The following is a 20,944-nucleotide window of genomic DNA, read 5'->3' on the forward strand; positions in this document are numbered from 1 at the left end:
TGTCAGCACAAATGCACACACATACTGTGTAACCTTCAGCTAGCATCTCAGTGAGTGTAAGTAGCCTGATATGCAGCGACTGAATATGAGAACATTGATATGCATGGAGGTGTTAATAGCATCTATGAACACCTTCCACTCAGGTATCAGTTGTTTACGTTGCATCTGAGATGATTGCAAATGCATACACCCAGGAGCTGTGTGTGCATTAATCTAACTCCATAAAAAATTCAAATGGAGACAAACAGAAGAAGCATGTATAGAATATGTGTTTTATAAAATGTATGCAGGTTTGTGAAGGAAGCTTTACTTTTGTTTGTGGGTTGACATCAGCCCCGTGGTTGAGAAGGACTTCTGCAACATTGACCTTATCCTCCTGAGCTGCTAGGTGGAGTGGTGTAAGTCCGCTCTGTATATGAGACACACACACACACACACACACACACACACACACACACACGCACACACATGAAAGAAGAGCATAGGGTTTCACCCTCTGTACGATCACCGATAAACAGATTTCCCCAAAAATTCCTTTAAAGTTACTGACTGTACCTTATTGCACACATTGACATTGGCATTCTTGGTTAAAAGAAGTGACACCAGGTCCACGCTGCCCTCCTGTGCTGCCAAGTGAATGGGGCTGATGCCTTGCCGTGTCACTGCATTGGTATCAGCACCGTACTCCAGTAGTGTGGTCCCAATGTCCATTTGGTTCTTTTTGGCAGCAATATGGAGTGGTGTGTAGCCATTCTGAGAGGAAAGACACAGAGATTTAGCAAGGTAAACTCTTCTACAGATGTGACGGTTGACGTGGGAGGTATTTTCTAATAAACATCTGCTACATTTAAGATATGTAATGTAGGACTGTGTTATCCTGATTTTGCTGAGCATGTCTACCACACTAAAACACACATTCTTCACATTGGTTGCTGTGTATTCAACTCTCTGGGTAGTGCTGAGGTCTGCGGAAGAGTGGGGTGGTTTGAACTTGAGGCAACATTTCAGATTGTACTCTCTACCTCTCTTCTGTGGGTGTGGACAGATGTTGTATGCTACAAGTCTGATAATTCATTAAAGGTGCATGTGTTTGCATGAGAGCATGACTAAATGCTTCTACGCTTCTCCTCAAGTTCACAAAAGTTCTTTCCAAAGTACTGTTTGTGCCAAGCAAAAGGGTGAAACTGAAAGAAGGTGAGGCCAGGAGGAATGGTTAAGAATAAGGGGGAGGCAAAAAGTAAACGAATAAACAGACAGATTAAGGGAGGGAGGGAGAGAGAGAGGGAGGGAGAGAGAGAGAGAGAGAGAGAGATATGGCAGGAGACAGATAGATAAAGAGTTTGAGCAAAGCTTTGGTCTCCCCCTGCAGGATGTCTGTCAGGGGAAGATCCAGCTGAAAACCAGCATTTCCTGCCATATTTTGGCTGCCCAGTCCTGCCCAGCCTGGCAGGAGACTCGCCACAACTCGACCGTATGACAATGACCATGTGTGCTTGTGTGTGTCTGAGCCATAACTCAAGTGCTCTTCTTGCTTTTTATTAGGAACACTAAAAATGTAAAACTTTGGAACAGATATCACAAAAGTGGGTGGTTGACTGGAGTCAATTCTGATTTATATGAAAAACATCACCGGTATATTAACAAGCGCTTTCCTGTTGCGATTTATGAGAAATAAACCACTGAATCCAATATATTGACAGTAAGAGCTAAATACTGGCTGTGGGAGTGATGTAAATGAATGCCACAAATACAAAGATTAAGCCACACTCAGAAGACACAGAGCAACAAGAGAAATTGGTTCAGGGTTTTAGGCTTTCCAGACATACAGATGAATGTTTTAAAGGGACAATTTATGTCATCTGAACAAGCAAGTGCTTCATTTATGTTTGTCCTGCTTTGAAAACTAAAATTTCACTCATGGTAAGTTGTTAACATGCATTTTAAAAGTCCATTTTAGTCAGCCTAACACAATAAATTGGCTTTGTAACTTCATGTAAATGTACGAATGACTCCCCGTTGCCCCTTGAGCAACAAAGCAGTATTACAAGACCTGATGAACCTGTTTTAGTTTGTTGGGGTGCCTACAAATTGTCCCTTTAAATGGTGGCACTGAGGACCTGAGCCAGGTGATTCCATTTTAGTCTGTTTGTTTATGTGTGTTTGTGTGGATACCTTGGCAGCAGCATGTGGGGAAGCTCCCTGATCCAGCAGCAGCAGTGCCACTCTCTGATTATCGTAGTGAGCTGCTACATGCAGTGGAGTTAGCCCACTCTAAAACACCCACACACCCGCACACACGCACACACACACACATTCACACATAAGCATGCAACACAACACCAGGTTAGATCACGGAAAACAAACACAAGCACAAGCCCACCGATAAGTACAATGAGAACCCAAATGTAAAGGCAGATAGACATCAAACTGTGTGGAAGACAAAGTTAGAGTGACAAAGTCATGCTGAAATAGAGTAAAAAAGCTGGAGATGATGATATTATCAACAGAGACAAAGATGAGAATGTTGCTGCTGTCCTTGAAATGGATCTTCATAATTTGACCTAAAGAAACGGGAGGGAATTTTCTAAAACCATAACCTTCAACATTAACAAAATTGACTAAGAACTTTTTCACTGGAAAATGATGATGCACACACAGTAATTTATCTCTGTTTTACAAGCAGCAGCAGCAGTAGGGAGAGGAAAAGTGTGATAGCAGCCGCAGTAAGATTAACAAAAACCTCTGGTGTGGCCAATGTTTCCTTTATTAAAACAATTCTGTCTTTTCCATTGCAAAATCAATAATCTATAAATATACTGCTTTTTTAACTGGCTTCCAATTTCCTCTCACAAAACGTATATTGCATCTGAAATATGATGATTAAACTGGTCCTGATGTCACAAAGAACTATAAGGCTGAAGCTGTGCACAGAAATACTCTCCCCTCCTTCACAATATGAATATTAAAACAAACCTCTAGTGTCAAACTGTCCATATATTCTACTGTATAGTAAAGTTGAAGTAGCAAAAAAACAACAACAAAAAAAACCCCACACACACAATGAAAACAAATGGCTGAGAAGTAGATGATGGTCCTCCATGATCTTGAGCGAAACACAACATGCACACGGTAAACAATATGTCTCACTCCGCAACCACAACTGAGTCATCAGGATGTTCACTAAACCACTGGAATGTCCAGTGTATTTAAACCTCCACTCCAGAAATGTGTGACTAACATATCCAGATATGGTCACAGGAAGTTGTGTGTGGAATATTAGCCTAGAAACCAAACAAGTTGCTTTTTAAGAGAATAAAGTAAGTAAACAGCATAAGCCTATTTTGCCTGTGTTTGTGTGACTCCTTACTGCAATGGGAAGGATTTTAGTGTGACACCACCACGCAGTGTAGAAGCGTCATTATCATACCTGACTGCCATTATGTTAAATGCTCTCAGATGGTGGCACAAAGACACACACATTGAGCTAATGTTGTAATCGGTGCCAGTGGGTTTTTGCTATGTACAAATGTATTTGTACAAGGGTGCATGTGGAGGTGGAATGAGTGGACCCTTATAGAAAATCTCATCAATTTGCCATGTTTGCCACATGTAGGAAAACAAGCTGTCACATGTGAAGCACCTGTGGAAATCATGGTGCCGTGTGTGCCATGTAACACACATGTGGAAAAACATTTGGTCAGACAAGAGCACAGGTGGAAATCATAAATCCACACGCTATAACAAGCATGTGAAAAATGCTTTGTGCCCACGTGTTATATTTGGTGACACATGGAGCACATGAAAAACATACCACATGTTTTAATATGTGAAGCACAAGGAAAATGTTTCCACATCTTGTAAAATGTGGTAACATGTGGAGAACATGTGGAGAACATTAAGCCAAATGTTGTCAAATGTCACAAATATGGCACGTTTAGTTTCATGTGCAACAATGTGAGTACACACAAGTTAAGCTACACTCTCAAATGATTTCAACTCATATGGCATCGATGTAAAGGCAACACATACACCACTAACATAGAAAAACTCACAAAGCCCCTTTTTTCCCAAATAGAGGAACTTTTCCCCAGGACTTAGAATCTTTGGAGGAACTTCTTTTGTTTGGCTGCTGGAACTAATCATTATTTTACCTCTCCCCCAAAAAGTACCGACTTATTAGGTAGTTCCACTAAGTAGGGGAAACTGCCATGTTAAAGAAGGACTGCAAATCGACTGGGTTTATCATCACTGTATTATGGATACATCATGGAGCAAAATAACAAGAATGCTTTCAACCCATAGATCAACAACAACACAGACTTTACCCGGCGTTAATGCCTAAGGTGAGAATTAGAAACAGAAACCCTTTGATGAGAAAGTGCAGAGTTTAAGCCTAATCTTTAGTCCCAGGACATTATAGTTCCTGGGACCCTGGTTGAAAAATGGCTTCAAATAGAATCATCAAGTGTAGTCGGATTACTAAAGTATGAAATAATGGCACCAGATGTGGAGTCTTCCCAAGGTGTTACTATTTCCTGTTGGATTTTTTAGTTTAGTTACCTTTCCTCTTTATTACGATTTACTTCCTGCTCTCCTGCGCGCCACACTGCTTACCTTCCTCACCCAAACGTGTTGCACCTGAGTCCAATTATCCTCCCTCCTTGTGTATTTAGTCAGTGTGGTTCTCTGTTCTGTGCCAGTTTTTGTTGCTGCTTTTGTGTTTAGCATTCCGACCTTGTTTTCTCCCTGTGTGTGTGTGTTTTGACTCTTGACTGTATCCTGGGTCACGTTTTTGACCCGCATGTTTTGTCTGCAATGGAATACTTAAGGGATCGTTTCCTGTGTGGTCTTGATAAGCTGTTATAGTTCACATGTCATCAAATGGGGTTCACATGCAGCCTCAATGGTTTCACATGGGAATTCATATGGTTCTCACATAACCCCAAAGGTTTTATACATAATCCTTTAACTTTCACATATGACAACAAAAAAAACAACAACACTCCATGTGCAAAGTACACATTTGACATGAGACAAGTGTCTTCCACATATTTCATATCTTATTTACCACATGACACAATAGTTCACACTGGAACCTGCACAAGTGATACTACGCATTTCATGCAGTCTAGTCTTTTTTTGAATGTGAAATTCACGTGTTCATTTCCTGTAAAATCATGGCATCAGGGGAATTAGAGGACATCTAATCCAACGGGTTGTGCAGGACAATGCTAACAAATGTACATCGCCAGACTGCAAAGCCCACCCTGTGTCCAGCTACAGCTTGGAATATATGATTCCTAACTGGTTCTTGTGACTCTACTTGAGGCAGGCTGCATAAAGCAGCCCACAGGAAGTCTTGCAGTGTGACAGCTCATCACAATATGGCTTCCTGTTTGGCCTACCTTTTGGATGGATCTCTCTAGAAAAGTCAAGCATGCGCTCTTCTCCCACGCTACTGAATATCTAATTTCTGTCCTGCTGTTTTGTATCTTATCTTATTGAAGCCACAAACAATCTTATCACTCTAATCCTCAAACACAGTGTCATTGGTTCCTTGTAATCATAGTGAAGGAATATGAGTTCACATTTCTGCTCCATATATTCACTACTGCTCTGCTGTTTCAACCCTCCTTAGATCACTCAGTCAGATTAATAACTCTAAAGTGTTGGTCAGGACCCACGATTCCCTAAAGTTTCTTGTCCAGCGTTCCTTTTTTTTGAAGCAACATCTCACCTTTCCAGCAGAATCGGGTGCAGCTCTCTTCTGTAGGAGCAGACTGGCCACCTCCATCTTGCCATACTTTGCTGCCACATGAAGCGGACTGAACCCTTTCTGTAGAACACCAAAGAAAGAGACAGGAGAGGGATGAGAATGATGGCAACAAGATGCAGTTATTCTAACAGGAAGTAAATGTTTGTATTCAAGGCTGAGTCTCTCTAAACAATGTTTGGAAGACATCAACATTCAAATGGAATTTAAAGCCAATAAATCTGCTGCAGATTAAATTCTATAAAGCAGAATTTCCCATTTTTTTCTCCAAATGAATTATGAGAGCATTTCACTGTATCACGTGATATCTTGAGAAACAAAGCCAAAGATCTCTAGTTCCACATTTGGATATGGCTGTTTTTTTGTATGCTGATTATGATAACCTTGGCTCTTTTCCTGTGTGAACATGAAGATATTTAAAGACATTAGGTCATATTTTCCAGAAGAAAATGGGACTCCCACAGGTTCTCATTCCACGCTCTGAAACACTTGACCTCATTTGTTTGACTTGCTACAGTTAGTTCTCACACAGTTTATACAGTAACTGATCATTTTAGATGGAGGGTAACTGGATAGGAGGACATGTTTAATTTAATTTCAAAATCACAGCCATTTCATTGATATTTGCTTTGCAAACATTGCAAATGGCCCTGTTCATGTCCTCCAACCCTTCTTCCTTATCCTCTGTTCCCAGAAAATTAATCTCCTTGAAAAGCTGACTCAGGTGATGTCCCGAGAGAGAGAGAGAGAGAGAGAGAGAGAGAGAGAGAGAGAGAGAGAGAGAGAGAGAGAGAGAGAGAGAGAGAGAGAGAGAGAACAGTGCCACAGGAGTTACATGTCATTAATCTGTTCCACTCACAGGGGTCACCTTCCTGAAGAGCCCCCAGCAGCATACCACACATGGGCATAAACCAATTTCATTAAAACCTAGTTTACATCTTTTGACCTTTCTCTATGCAATTAATAATTGTGAACACACCAAAAATCACATGTGATCCGACTGCACGAATACCAAAAAAACCCAAAACCTCTTGAGGTAAAAAAAAATGGCCTAAAGCCCCTACTAATACCTGTACGAACCTGAAAAACAGCACAACTTACAGAATCTAACATGGGTAAACTGCATAAGCTGCTGGGTGAAGAGTACCAGCCTCATAAAGCCAGAAAAGTCTGTCAGCATCAAACTCTGGCTAATGAAGCACATAAATGAGCATCATGGCAGCGACTGAGAAGAAAAACTGATGCCCACTAGTGGAGATAAATGGGATTTAAATAAAGTAGAGATGCTCTATGCTGTTTGTGTGTGTTGTGAAAGAAAGAAATATATCAGCATCAAATTATTTCAACTCCGATTGCTTTCATGACAAGATGCTCCTAAAATCCACCTTTGTGGAGGAAGAGAGTGAAGCTCCGTTCTCCAGAAGCATGGCAGCAACATCCTGGTGTCCCTCGCGGGCAGCCAGGTGAAGGGGGGTGTAGCCTGAGGTGGTGGCAGCGTTGGCAGAGGCTCCACACTGCAGGAGCTGTTGGACAATGTCAACTTTCCCCAACCGACTGGAGATGTGCAACGCTGTCTGGTCATCCTGCAGAAAAGGAGGAGGTGACTTCTGGGCAACATTGTAGGTTATTTCCTGCTGATTTATTAAGGTTCCATGCTCTAACCTTCGACTTGGTCTCTACTTTGGCTCCGTTCTTGAGTAGGTATCGGACCACATCTGCCTGGCCCGCTCTGGCTGCCATGTGGAGAGCTGTCTCACCTCGCTGGAAGACGTGTCGTGGTGTTAGTTTGAGCTTCATATGCAGGTATTCTTAAATAAAATAAACTATCCAGTCCTTTAAACAGCTAAAAGTGCAGTAAAAACTACGAACTCACTACGTTGGTGGTGTTAGGTGAGGCTCCGTGGCGTGTCAGTGCATGGACAATGTTCTCATGGCCCATGAAGGCAGCCACATGAATGGGCGTGAGGCCAGACTGCATAGGCAGAGACACGGTCATTCCCATGATTCATCACTTCACACACTAGAGTAATTTAAAGGTGGCATTAAAAGTAAAACAGCACATGTCAATATTGGAGTAGCACCTCTGTTACAGCCTGGATAGATGCCCCATGTTTTAGCAACAGCTCCATCACTTTGACTCTGTTCTTCTTGCAGGCGATGTGAAGCGGTGTGAAACCGTTCTACACACACACGCGCACGCACGCACACACACACACACACACAAATTAAAAAAACATAACAAAAGATAAAATGTAAGTCTTTCTCTCTTTTTTTCCCTTTGCTATTATCCTACAGAATTTCTGCAGCAACAACACATTCACTATCTCAGCAAATAGCTTTTTTCTTACTAGCGCTTTAGCATTGGGATTAGCCTTCTTGTCCACGATGAGCTTGGCCACCTTATAGTGACCACAGTGAGCAGCGACATGCAGTGCTGTCAGGTAGTCATTGGTGACATCATCCACTGGCACGTCATGCTGGAGTAAGAGCTGGACACAGTTAAGGTGGTCCCCCTGAGTGGCCATATGGAGCGGCGATAGGCCGTTCTATGGTGGGAGAGAGAGGGAAAGAAAGAGAGAGAGAGATAGAGAAGGGGGGAAGAGAAAGCGAGAGAGAAACACACGCAGACGGACACATAGACAGATGGACAGACAGACACAGCAAGTTAGGACGTGAGCGTGCGCTGCATGGAAAGACTGTGAAGGAAGTTGTTGAGAAGATTACAGAAGCATTGTTATAACGAGGTCATTACAACAATGTCTATTTTGTTACACTGGTTGTCCTGCGCGGTCAAACTGTTGAGCTACGCAGCGGAGACGGGCTGTTCTGGAGAGGTCGCACAGATGTTATGGAGACAGTGCGACATCACTACAGCAACACATCTGCTTATCTGACTGGGTAGCAGATTTCAAATGGCGCTGCATGGTGAAGAGAGCTAATTCATACAAACAATGGTATTTATCATAGAATTACTGACAGTGTGAACCCTCTGACATATAAAGCATGACCAATTCTTTTCTATAACTGTAAGGAAAAAAAAAAACAACAAACATTAGCCTTTTGTTTCCTGTTCTGAGTAAAAGATTTTCTCCTGAATTGATGTTCCCAGTAGCTACCTTGGTCTTGGACAGGATGGGAGCTCCTCGGTCTAGAAGGATTTCTACCACCTGCTCGTGACCACTCCTCGCCCCACAGTGGAGAGGAGTCAGGCCATCCTGGAGGATGACAAAAAAAAAACAGTCTCAGCTATTCAGCAGTTCCTGAATAAACCACAATTTAAACAGGTAATTTCATAAAAATGTCAAAACATTCTGGTAGTTACAATTTAGTTTACAGGCAACAGATCTAGTTAAGAATAAATGCATAATTTGTTTCATTTAATGACTAATATTAAACGCTGGTATTGGTAGTCAGGGTGGAAGCAAAAACTACTCTCCTTACTAAACTATGTAATTTGTTGGGATACTTGTGTATTTATGAGTATTCTATAAGTGTGTCATTTTATGCACTTCTTCACTACTTTTAAATTCCTAATTTGCTTCGAATAAGTGTAGATTGTACACGGCATCATCAATAGTGATGTGACAAATGACTATAAAATGTGAATCAATTATGAGTTGTTTTTTTTAATTGATGGGGATAGAAGAGCAATTCTAATTTGAATCCTTTTTTTGTTTTGTTTTTCACATACTCCATAGCTTTACATGTCGTGTTTCTCCTTGACTGCAGATTTTCAGAAGTCTTTCTACCCCAGTTAAGAGTAGCTCTTTATTCTAGTCAAGCGTAACTGTAGTGGTGGAAAAACCTTCAGAGAAATTGATTCATTTGCCTCATGCTGGTGTTGTTCTTAGTTCCGCTGCTCTGAATATCGTGTTCACTGTCTCACCTTGGTCTTGGCATCTATTTTGGACCCTCTATCCAGCAGCAGCTTGACCATGTTACTGTTGCCTCTCTTGGCCGCCACATGAAGCGGCGTGATGTCATTCTGTAACAAAGAAAAAACAAATTATTTTTATTATACCATTATTCGATGGCCAAAATAAAGGTGATGGTTGATTGCACAAGTACAAACATTGTGGTCTTTCATTATTAAGATTATAATAGTTAAAGAGCTCCATTGCAGCGTGACTCTGTGACGTGTAATCAGTGTCAAAGAACTGCACAAACACTCCTTCAGACATGAGCGGATATAATTACAGACCACTGTTGTTGCTCTTGTAACAAAACACGTTTGAAAGACCAACTGAATATCACTGTAAATAGATATTAATGCCATTTTGCTTTTTTTTTTTTTCCAGAACATGTAATTAAGTAAAACACATCTTTTGAGTCTAGTTTTTGATCGGAATATTTTATGGCTATCATGAATCTAATCGACCATTCATTTGATTGTTTTCATTTTTGATTATGTTGATCAATTTCACTGGTTTTTATTTTACTTTATTTGCCACCATTCTTGAAAAAAAATTTTTTTTTTAATCTTAGTTTAATTTAACTTTATTAGTGTTATGCATTTTCATTGTCTTTATTTCTTGAGAGTATAACCAACAAATTTCTGTACTTTTTACACATAATTCAGCTCGTCAGTTGTTGCACCATCCCGCACAAAATAAGCTTTTAGAAATAAGGTTTGCTGGAGTGATAAAACATGCAAGCACAATGACCACAGAAGAGTTGTTTCACTTGTATTAAACCTTGGTTTTTCATTGTGGCCGATTGTAATTGTTATTAATGTTGACAAGTCTTATTAGGTTTAAATGTAAAATAAGAGAGCTCAGGGTTTTCCTCTCGTAGTAGCAGAAGCTTGTGCCATCACGTGTCACGGCCGAGTCATAGTGAAAGCAGCAGAGATACATCCCACCTGTTATACTTCATATTTTTAACTTTTTCCATTTGTCTATCTCAATCTTGGTAGTACCCCACCCAGACAGCAGAGGGCAGAATAAACTCACCCTCGCCATGAAGTCAACAGCAGCCCCTCGGTTCAGCAGGAGTGTGGCCACGTTGATGTTGCCATAGTGAGCAGCGATGTGCAGCGGGGTGAAGCCACTCTGAAGATTAGAGAAAACCATACAAAACAAACATGCAAAAACACACACACACATGCGCACACATACACGCACACATGTGCGCACACACACACACATGCACACACACACACACACACAAATATTACAAAAGATACACATAGAAGTCCACTCAGACCAATATGATCACACTAAGACAAGGCCACACTCTGCTATTATGCTAACACCTTGTCACAAAAGCAAAGGATGTCCTTTTGTAGAAGCATCACACATGGGGCTGAAGGTTTGCTGACAACTAGAGGGGATGAAATTTAGTAAGCCACATGTACTTTTACAACTAATTACATAGACTTTATCTATGCAGGCACGAGTGTAGCATTGGACCTATATTATAAACATTACTGCACGTGATCTGACTCACTTTACAGCACTAAAATTGTCCTGCAAATGGACATAATGTTCATTTATTACAGACCCGCATGCAGACAACAACTCTCCCACCTCCCAACCCCACTGAAATTAGTGAGCAACAGCTGTCAGAGTATCAGGATATTGGAAAGATTTTGCCCGATGAGTTAGTGAATCCCTCATTAAGATATTTAATTATATCAATCCCAGTTTCAAATTAGTCATAATCCAGTGGGGAGCAGGTGTCTCACAAATGTAAAACCACTGTGCTGATATCACGTCCCATCTAGTAACACTCAAATACGAAGAAACCTTAGCAATTTTATTCAGTGGTGGACACTAACAAAGCACATTTACTTAAGTTATGTTGTTCTTAACGTGTATTTTCAGAGTATTCTGGAAACGTCATTCCACTAGGTTTCCGTGTGAATTCTTGTTATTCATTACTTTTAAGTAGTCATTTGTTGACTTATTGTTTTTACTTTTTAAAAATGAGGCTAACTCCAACAACAAGCCTGTGACTGCTTGTGATAATGGCGACGGCAGACAATTGCGAGGATTCAGAACCAGATCAGTCGCGGCCATATCTGGAGTCGATGAATAAGGACTGAAATTGTTTTGATAATTACTGTTATTACCGCAAACAAACTTGATCTTTCCAAGAACTCTCTATGCAGCCTGAGAAGGCATGATGAGGCAAAAAAGTTTGGTTTTGCTCAACATTAACAATTAAAAAAACAAAACAAAAAACTCGTCGTGTCATTGTATTGACATGGTCAATATAAGCCAGTGAAAATGTACAAGTACTCTTAAGAAGCAAGCACCGCCAGGATTTAAGCTCAAGTAAAAATCTGAGTAACTTTCACTTGCAGTTGAGTAATTTTGGACCAGTATTCTTGACTCAAGTACTTGGGATATGTCCACCACTGCATACACTTCAGAAACCAAAACTTAAACCTGCAACAAATATAACCTATGAGCATTTCCTTCCATCCCTTAATGAATACATTTGTTTACCACGATGCCTCCAGTCATTCCAGAATCACACCAGAAAACTGTCTGGCCTGCCAAAGCTTGAAACAAACAAAGCCAACAGTCACACACATACGTGCAAATGCGCGCGCGCGCGCGCGCACACACACACACACACACACACACACAAACACTCATACACACACACACACTCATACACACACACACAAACACTCATACACACACACACACACACACACACTCATACACATACACTCATACACACACACACACACACACACACACACACACACACACACACACACACACACACACACACACACACACACACAGAAAAGCTCCTGCTTTGGTGTGACAAAAGCGTCCTGGTTACCACAGAAGCAATGTCAGGGTAGCTTGTTGCTCTGGTTCCATGCAAAATGCTACAGGGGTTTTAAATGAATAATAAAAAGGGGTAGACTAGTATTAGACTAGAAGGCTGGGTTCCTTTACAGAGAACTGGTTGCCATGCAGGTAAACCATTGCTTTTCAATAAATGATAACCGTTTTCCATGCCAACACTGGTTATCATATTAATCAGTTTCATGGACTGACTGTGTCAGGGCAGGTTAACATGACAGTCACAAATCATTTGCCAACAATAACAGCCGAAGCTTTAATTTTGGGCACCATGAAACCATTAATTACCAGGGGAGGTGGATCCCCGAGCCTTCAGCGTCAGGACTGGCAGCATCAGCATTAGTGAAACATGCGCCATTACTCTGAGTCTCTCTAAAACTATCGAGGTATCTGCTACATGGATGAAGCAATGGACAGGAGTTAAAATGGAAAAGGGATGTGACAAAGGGCTTCAGAAACACTACTGCGTTCAGTAAAGGGTACTGAGGTGTTTGGGATTTGTTTTTTGGGTTGTTGTTTTTTTTTGTCAGAGCTATGATGAAGAGACTAAGTAATGTACAGAGTAGAGGTGTACCTCTGTTGCTCTATTCACCATCATCTATAAAGTCAGCCAAAAGAGGAGAGAACGGGCAGTTAGAGAGCAAAACAACAGAAAAAAGAACTTCCACTGACAGTAAGTGGAGGTGCAGAGAGAGGGGAGAAGGAGTTCAGTACAAAACCATTCAAGGACAAAAAAAATCTGAGAAATGAAACCCTCCAGCATCCACATTCCTCACATCTGTCCTCAAAAGTATAAACGTGCTTACACAAAACAAAGATATACTTCTGCTCCTTTCTCCTGTCTGCCATTAATAAGCATCAGAAACAATCTCAAACAGGGAAATACAGACGACCAGTGGCATCAGTTATTGGAGATGCAATTCAAAAATCTGTGAAATAAAAAAAAACAAAAAACAAAACAAAAACCCAAATTGACAAGAAATCCACCCCCAGCTCACCTTGGATTCGACATCCGCATTGTGGTCGTTCTGCAGGAGCAGGGCCGCGGCCTTGGTGTCGTCCTTGCGAGCAGCGATGTGCAGGGCAGGCAGGCGCACCTTGCCCTTTGTATCGTTCTCCAGTAGCAAGGAGACCACCTGGTCATGGCCCTGCTGAAGGGCCACCGCCAGAGGGGTGAAGCCATCCTGCATGTGAGGTGAAAGAGAAAGGGGAAGTCACTGATGGGTGCTCGATGCTTTACTGGCGGTGACTGGTATAGTTGGTTGGTTGATACAACCCAATAGACTTGTAAAAAATGTTAAAAAAACAAACAAACAAACAAAAACAATGGCATTTTTGTAAATAACCTCTTATAACCTGAGGGATCTCTCCACTTCTGTAGCAGATAGAACAATGGAATTTTTTTTTTTAAATGGCTGAGAAACTTGCCTTCTTTTTAAATTGTTTTTCATTGCTTTACTGTTAAAATGTCTTTTAAAATAAAATTCTGAGCCAAATGCTGCAGTAAGAATTTATTACGTTGAATTATTATATAGATTCTCGAGATCCTTGAAAATAATGAATGTGCACCAAGTGTACTTTAGTCAGAGAACTGGGTCAGGGGTTAACGGGCAAATCAACTATTAGCTACCAACTACCATATACATTAGTAATCTACCTTTTGTTGGTTTCCATATTCTGTTTTTATTTTTTGTGTGTTATTTATATAGGTGAGATGCCTTATAAACCTCTAGGGATTGTTTTAATCTCCCCTGTACTTTCTGTTGCTTTGCTTTCCTATTGTCTTTTTTCTTTTTTAAAGTGCAGATGAACCAAATCAAATTTGCATAAAAGTGTAGAAAGGGCAACAGTAAAGTGCCTCATGATTCCAAGTTACATTCCAAACATTGTTATTTCAAAAGAGTATATTATAATTGATTTTTCACTAAAACTTAACTGGGAACATTGTTTTTGTTTCCCTTTTATAACATCTTTTATTGCAGTTTTGTGAGTTTCTCTATGGGCTCTTAAGAATCTTAGGTTCAGTCTTTACTAGGAATTTAACCTGCACGTTGCTACATGAGGATAATAAATCAAACTACATGTGTCAAACAGACGAAGCTTTTACATATCCAAGCCTCTCCATGTAGGACACTAATGTAAGTTACATAAGAAGAAGATGGAGCGCCTATCCCTTACATTCTACCCTTATGATGCATTATTCAAATATGAGTATTAGTGTTAGTGCCTATCTGTCCACATTCATACATCGTATTCACACGTGTTCGTGTGTCTGCACATGTGCAAACATATACTATGTGCCCCTGAATGCAGAAAAGGCCTCCTATGTTCTACTATTCAGATCATGGATGTTACGCAGTTGACTGTGGTATTTCCCGGGTATTCAGTTAGCCCCGTCAGCTATTTATCAGTATGTGCACGAGCTTGTGTGTGTGTGTATGCATACTGAATCCTATATTTGTGTGTGTGAGTGTGTGTGTGTGTGTGTGTGTGTGTGTGTGTGTGTGTGGGTTCCACAGGCTGAGCAACGTAAATCAGAGCAGTAACAGCACCAGCAGCCGTGGCGGAGAGGCAGCGAGCGCAGCGGACCTCATCAGTGACCCGCTCAAGGTCGCTCTGCCTCCACCACCATACACTACCAATCAATGAAGCTCTGCCCAGTCCCTCATGAAGAGATGGGGAAGGAGGAGGGGAGGAGAAGGAAACAGGGGCAGGCGGAGGACGAAGGAAAGACGGAGAGGGAGTGTGAGACAGAAAGGATGAGGTGGAGACAGACAGGAGAGTCAGCAGAAGACAGGGAGGAGGTGAGGTGGGTCGGGAGGATATGAGGTGGGAGAGGAGGGAAATAGAGACGGAGGTGGTTAGTACAGCAGATGTAACGACCACACATGACAGTGGAGACATAATAGAGAGAGGCGGACGAAGGACAGAATATGAGCACACACATACAATAACAGGTATACACAGGCACAAACACACGTGGATGTACAGTACCTCGGTGGCCATGCTCTGGCTGGCACTGTTCTCCAGAAGGAATCGCACCACCTCCAGGTGATTCTCCTGGGCTGCCATGTACAGAGGAGTGAAGCCATTCTGCAAACAAAAGCACACAATATGTTATGAGAGGGAAGAACAAACATCACTGCGATGTTAAAAAATACAAAATGATGCTGTTTTCACAGTAACAATGAAGTATTTTCCTTATAAATAATTAAGGAAAAATAAAATAATGCAAACTCAAGGAAAGCTTTCATTAGATTTTTTTGTGTGTGTGCTTTTTCCTTTTATTTGGATAGAAAAGGGATCTGATCTGCTAAAATCATGCCTGCATGCCTTAAATGATTTTAGCTCATTCACATTGGCTTCAGAAGCTTCCATCTCACCTGGATGTGACAGAGTTAACTGTAAAATGCAAGGACAGCGGTTTCCCTGAGAGGCAGAAGCCTACTGGGCAGGATTCCAAACTCTGTGAGTGAGGATCTTTCTACTGTGTGAATCCCTCAATTCCAGTAATTTCACGATACAGTATCGTCTAAACAAACGAGTGCGCCGCATCAGTGTGTGTTGTTTATAGCCCACCTGAGATTGTGCGTTGACATTGGCTCCGTTAGTGACCAGCTCTTTGACGACTTCCGTTTGGCCAGCCAGCGAAGCTATGTGCAGAGCAGTGTTTCCTTTCTGGATTACATGGAACAAGCACAGGAATGTGTATTAAGCTCTGCCCCACCTGTCCCCACCACTTCAATGCGTCTGTTTGGGTATTTGTGTGCGGGGCTGATCCAAGTCTGTATATATATCCCTATCAGTATCCATTTGTCCTAGTGAATCCTCTCACAGCGATCACACTCCAGTGCCAATGGCGTTTCAGCTCTGGCTCCTGCATGCTCTGCCAACAATGTGTCACTTCCGATGCTCAACGTCCCACACATAAATGAACTTTCGCTGAGCCTCAGCCATAAATAACTTCAGGAGGCTTTTTATGAACCCGTGCAGGTCCTTGTGAAAGCTGAGTCGACTTCCAGGCTGTCTCCTGGCCGCGTGATACTGAGCTCTGACATTCAACAACGAGTGCTGTTGCACAATAATGATCGATCAGAGTACTGTACTGTGTCTCAGATGGCACAACGTCTGAGGCACAAGGCAGATGAATGTAGCAAGACAAGACTCGGGAAGTATTCTTCCTCCTCAATTACTTTATAATCACAGAATCAGTCAGTCAGAATTCAAACATTGCAGTGTGCATGTGAGGCTGCTGTAGGAAAGAAACTGGGACCCAAGTAGGCAACCTACCCTGGAACTGTGTGGGATTAGAGTGGGTTTGCTCTTGCCACTGAGTCTTGTTTTTTTCTTTTCTCATCACATGACAATGCAGACCCTCCAGGAATTAAAAATGACAGAATCTTCATAGAAATTGCCCCATTTGTGCTGTGGGGTGGCCTGAACAAACCAACAGAGTGGCTGCTTAAAAACCCTGCAATATGATGCTGACTTTATGCATAGCGAATGTCTCTGGTGTGTCACAGGCGTTAACTCACACTTTTGTACGGTGTATGTGTGCTGGGCACTTCAACGTGGTTGACAGGCTCCCTAATCAGCATTGCACCACAAACACACGACTTGTACCAGAGTTAAATTGGGCCGATCCCACTGTAGCTTTACTGCACCCTAGTTTTCTTTATATAAATGGCAGTTATGTGTGTATTTATAGACACAGACATATTCCCCTCTATAAGGGTGGACACATTTATGCATTACAGCACGATATTTCATCCAGTGAAAAGCAAAATCTATTCATCTCTCACTGTTTCAAATTGAACAGATGCAAGGTCATGAATAAAATGAAACTTGGCTCTGGGGGTAATGTGGTAGGGACGTGTATCCCCTGGCTACGCTGAGATTAGGTTCTGAAGCGAAAGGTTGAGCCTCCAGTTCTTCCTGATGAGCTGTTTGGCACTTTGTGTGACTGTTTTCACTATTCAATAAACCACAACTACAAGCCTCAAGAGTTAAATCAATATAAGACATCACCAACAAAATAAGAATCACAAGTCTTGTCTCGAGCTATTGAAGGCAAATAAATGGAGACATGTTGTTTAATTCTTCCATAACCTTAGTGGGGGTTACCATTAACTCACTGGAATGTCAGCCTAAATGAAACACTGTTCCACTAAATCTAAGTATCATCAATAACACTACTTCCTTGATTGTCTCCACTAGCTGCATGAACTAGAAACTGGCACAGGCAACCAATCCCCAGGATCCTACACTAATCCCTCGGCATCCTCTGGTCACAACGTAGAGGCATTAATTGGGGAGTTTTTCTCCTTGATCTTGAATATTTCATTGTGTCCTGTGTTTGTCAGCGCTAGGCGTGTAGCCTGTAGCGGAGAGGGCGGAGGAGACGACAGAAGAGGAGCCTACCAGCCATAAATCTGGTTAATGTTTTCAGAGTTGAAGCATCAGATGAAAGACGAAGCTTCAAAATGGGAAACTCTATGCTGATGTCTCATATTATATGATATTATATGTCCAGTGCACAAATTATATCCCTTCTGTTGCTACTACTTTGATAATATTGTCATTTACTTCTTAAATTCCAAATAAATGGAAGGTTTTATTTCTTTTCCATCCCCACAGGGCTCATTAAATATTTATCAATCCTAATAAAGGCTGCACACTGTGCTTGTAGTGTAGCAACATGCAATTTAAAGCGACACTTCACCTAAAAAGCATATTTGGCATTTAAAGCTACTGTGAACAAACACAGAACCAGAGGAGTACTAGTAAGATAAGATAAGATAAACTTTTATTAGTCCCTCAGTGGGGGAAATTGGCAAGTAATAGGTAATTGGTAAGCTTCAGAGTTTGTTAAATGGACGCCTTGGGACATTTTTGTTGTTGTCTTTAGTTGTCAGTTGCCATTAGCTTCAAGCTAAAAGCACGTGGCCAGCTTTTTACTGCATTCTGTTGTCACGAAGAGGCGATGCAGGACTTTTGGTTGAAGTATCTTTTTAATCCTGTACGGTGCATCTAAGATTTGCAATCCAAATGTAGTCCACCCTAACATCAGCTGAGTGGCAGTAGGTGACGGGGGGAATCTTACTTTAGTGGCTGCATCCACAGTAGCTCCGAGTTTCAGCAGCTCAGCAACAACCTCAACGTGCCCCTCCTTAGAGGCTAGATGGAGAGCGTTCAGACCATTCTGAGAAACAAAACAGTTGTGTTAGAGCAGATAGATAGATGGTGAATACTTTCAAATATATATATATAAATTGTCTATCTATGGCTTCCAATGATAACACATTTCTTACCAAGGGGGTCAGAATAAACTACATAATAGTGTGAGCACGTGTGTGTTTGTGTGTGTGTGTGTGTGTGTGTGTGTGTGTGCGCGTGCGTGCGTGTGTGTGTGTGTGTGTGTGTGTGTGTGTGTCTGTCTGTGTGTGTGTAGGAAAACACATCTAGCATGATGGTCAAAGTGCTTACTTACCTGGTTGCAAATGTTAATCTCAACCCCAGACTTGAGGTAGTCAAGGACCTTTTCAAGGTTTCCAGCCCGGGCAGCTCTTAGGTAACTGGCATTACTGTCAGACTGGAGAGAGAGAGAGAGAGAGAGAGAGAGAATGGAGGTGAGTTGATCACAATAAAAATGATCAACCTGTTTCAGTGGGCCTGCAGGACAACAAGAGAGAAACAACAAAGGGGAAAAAGAAGCCCAGACGAATGCTAGACTTATACTATACCAGGTAGAACTCTGTCATCATTTCTCAAACATCCATGTTAGCAGAGTAAAAAACAAAGATAATGTCGAAATACACGGCGGCTCCATATTCCATCAAAGCAAAACAAAATTGAAAAAGCAAACATCTCAGAATCCAGAGTCCCAGCCTACTGTTTCACTCCAACAATTAACGTCATCCTCCGTCATCCATCGCATCCCAAAGGACGTTCAGCTTTAATTCCAAAATGTCTCTGACTCCCAAAGGTTGGAAGTTCAGAGAGCGGGTGATCCTTACAGCTGCCACAAAGATCTCCGTATCCACCAGTAACGCAGTCTATATGTCCCCGTGCAACGAGAAGCAGAGCATCCTCTCTTCTGCTTGGCTGTCCTTTATTTCACTACAGAAATAGGGCTATGCACACCAAAATAAAATGATGAGGCAAGCATGTTTTTTACCCCCTATAATAAATGTGTGCGTGAGAGAAAAGGAGGGGGAGAGATCGAACGACGGATGAGAGTAGACAAAAACAAAAAAACAAAGAAAGCTGGAAGTGAAAGGAAGAAAGGCAGGGCTTTTATTTATATCAGCTCCTGTGACACTGGGTCAGACAGAAAATGACACACAGCAACTCTGCAAATTTTGTTAACCTCCTTTCCTGCCACACAAACAGTATTCTGTAAAATTCGGGCTGTGCAGCTGCTGAGAGCAGGAGGGATAGAAGCTGCTTCATAATAGAGGCTCAAAAACCAAATTCCCCTGAATTATCACAAGCCCCGACCTGCTAAATTTAGCCTATCATCCAGAGACACTTAGGATAAACTCAGCAGGGCCAAACTGTATGAGCAGTTATCCAACATTGTGCTCTCCGCCTCCCCCACCACCACCACCACCGTTGTACTCTTCCAGAAATAACCCTCTGACCACAAGCCAAAATGTGAGTGAACATAGACATCCAGCAGATTGTTCCACTGATAGGCAGCATGAAACTGTGAGAGGAAAATATTTGATTCTGCGCATTGACGGCAGTTGAAGCTGTTTTCCGGGGATCAAGTCATTTCCTGATTAGTGAGGCTTTTTAACCAAAGCTCAATTGCCCACATCTTCTTCCTCTTTTCCACACTCCTGCCTCCCAGAGATTGTTTGACATTAACAAAACACAAATGATATTTCTGCTCTGAAAGAAAAAAAGTGAATAAATAACTGCAGAGGTAAATGTACAAGTGAGGCAAACATTTCAAAAGTTGTTCAAATTGAGGCTTAGGTAGGTATGTATGCATGGCTGCAGTGGCCGCAATCTGCTGGTGCTTTAAGACAAATAAATTAACAAGTGTGCGAATGGATACATTGTCAGCTTTGTTTTTGTACTGCTAAAAACCTACAATACTTCAGACCTCAGACAAGCCAATACAAGAGATTCTTGTCTGTTTTCACATAAACAAATCTGCTCCTAAATTGAATTGGTACTTGCTTAGCCTGTGTATTACCACTCATAAATCAGCCCCACAATTCACAGTCCTGCTGACAGACATACAAATGGAAGTGATCACATGACCTCCTCTGAGATTATTGAGGGTCGTTACAATTAAAAATAGGAGTAATTCACCATGACAGCTCCCATAAAA

The 20,944-nt window shown here is 41.6% G+C and overlaps 1 protein-coding gene across 35 annotated transcripts in view; it reads right to left on the minus strand.

Annotated features, from left to right (window-relative positions):
* The window catches only part of LOC147247362 (ankyrin-3-like), a 94,435-nt gene that overhangs the window by 44,868 nt on the left and 28,623 nt on the right, over positions 1-20,944 (minus strand). For 27 of the 35 annotated variants that reach the window (XR_015109376.1, XR_015109378.1, XM_086180063.1 and 24 more), the window contains exons 2-19: positions 19,091-19,192; positions 18,704-18,802; positions 16,180-16,278; positions 15,595-15,693; positions 13,599-13,784; positions 13,175-13,198; positions 10,726-10,824; positions 9,660-9,758; positions 8,890-8,988; positions 8,122-8,319; positions 7,855-7,953; positions 7,647-7,745; positions 7,436-7,534; positions 7,159-7,356; positions 5,738-5,836; positions 2,173-2,271; positions 556-753; positions 311-409 (exon numbers count right to left, since the gene is read on the minus strand). Coding sequence is in view for 33 of the 35 variants with exons in the window: in XM_086180063.1 (XP_086036189.1) it covers positions 311-409; positions 556-753; positions 2,173-2,271; positions 5,738-5,836; positions 7,159-7,356; positions 7,436-7,534; positions 7,647-7,745; positions 7,855-7,953; positions 8,122-8,319; positions 8,890-8,988; positions 9,660-9,758; positions 10,726-10,824; positions 13,175-13,198; positions 13,599-13,784; positions 15,595-15,693; positions 16,180-16,278; positions 18,704-18,802; positions 19,091-19,192 (2,094 nt within the window). In the remaining 2 variants the exon portion in view is untranslated. Of the gene's footprint in view, positions 1-310; positions 410-555; positions 754-2,172; positions 2,272-5,737; positions 5,837-7,158; positions 7,357-7,435; positions 7,535-7,646; positions 7,746-7,854; positions 7,954-8,121; positions 8,320-8,889; positions 8,989-9,659; positions 9,759-10,725; positions 10,825-13,174; positions 13,199-13,598; positions 13,785-15,594; positions 15,694-16,179; positions 16,279-18,703; positions 18,803-19,090; positions 19,193-19,343; positions 19,583-20,944 lie in introns of those variants that run through there. The other 8 variants (XM_086180064.1, XM_086180084.1, XM_086180083.1 and 5 more) reach the window with 3 other exon arrangements.

This window comes from Aulostomus chinensis, chromosome 16 (assembly GCF_037954235.1).
Source record: "Aulostomus chinensis isolate RoL2024-O1b breed Wild chromosome 16, RoL_Achi_v1.0, whole genome shotgun sequence".
Lineage (NCBI taxonomy): Eukaryota > Metazoa > Chordata > Actinopteri > Syngnathiformes > Aulostomidae > Aulostomus > Aulostomus chinensis.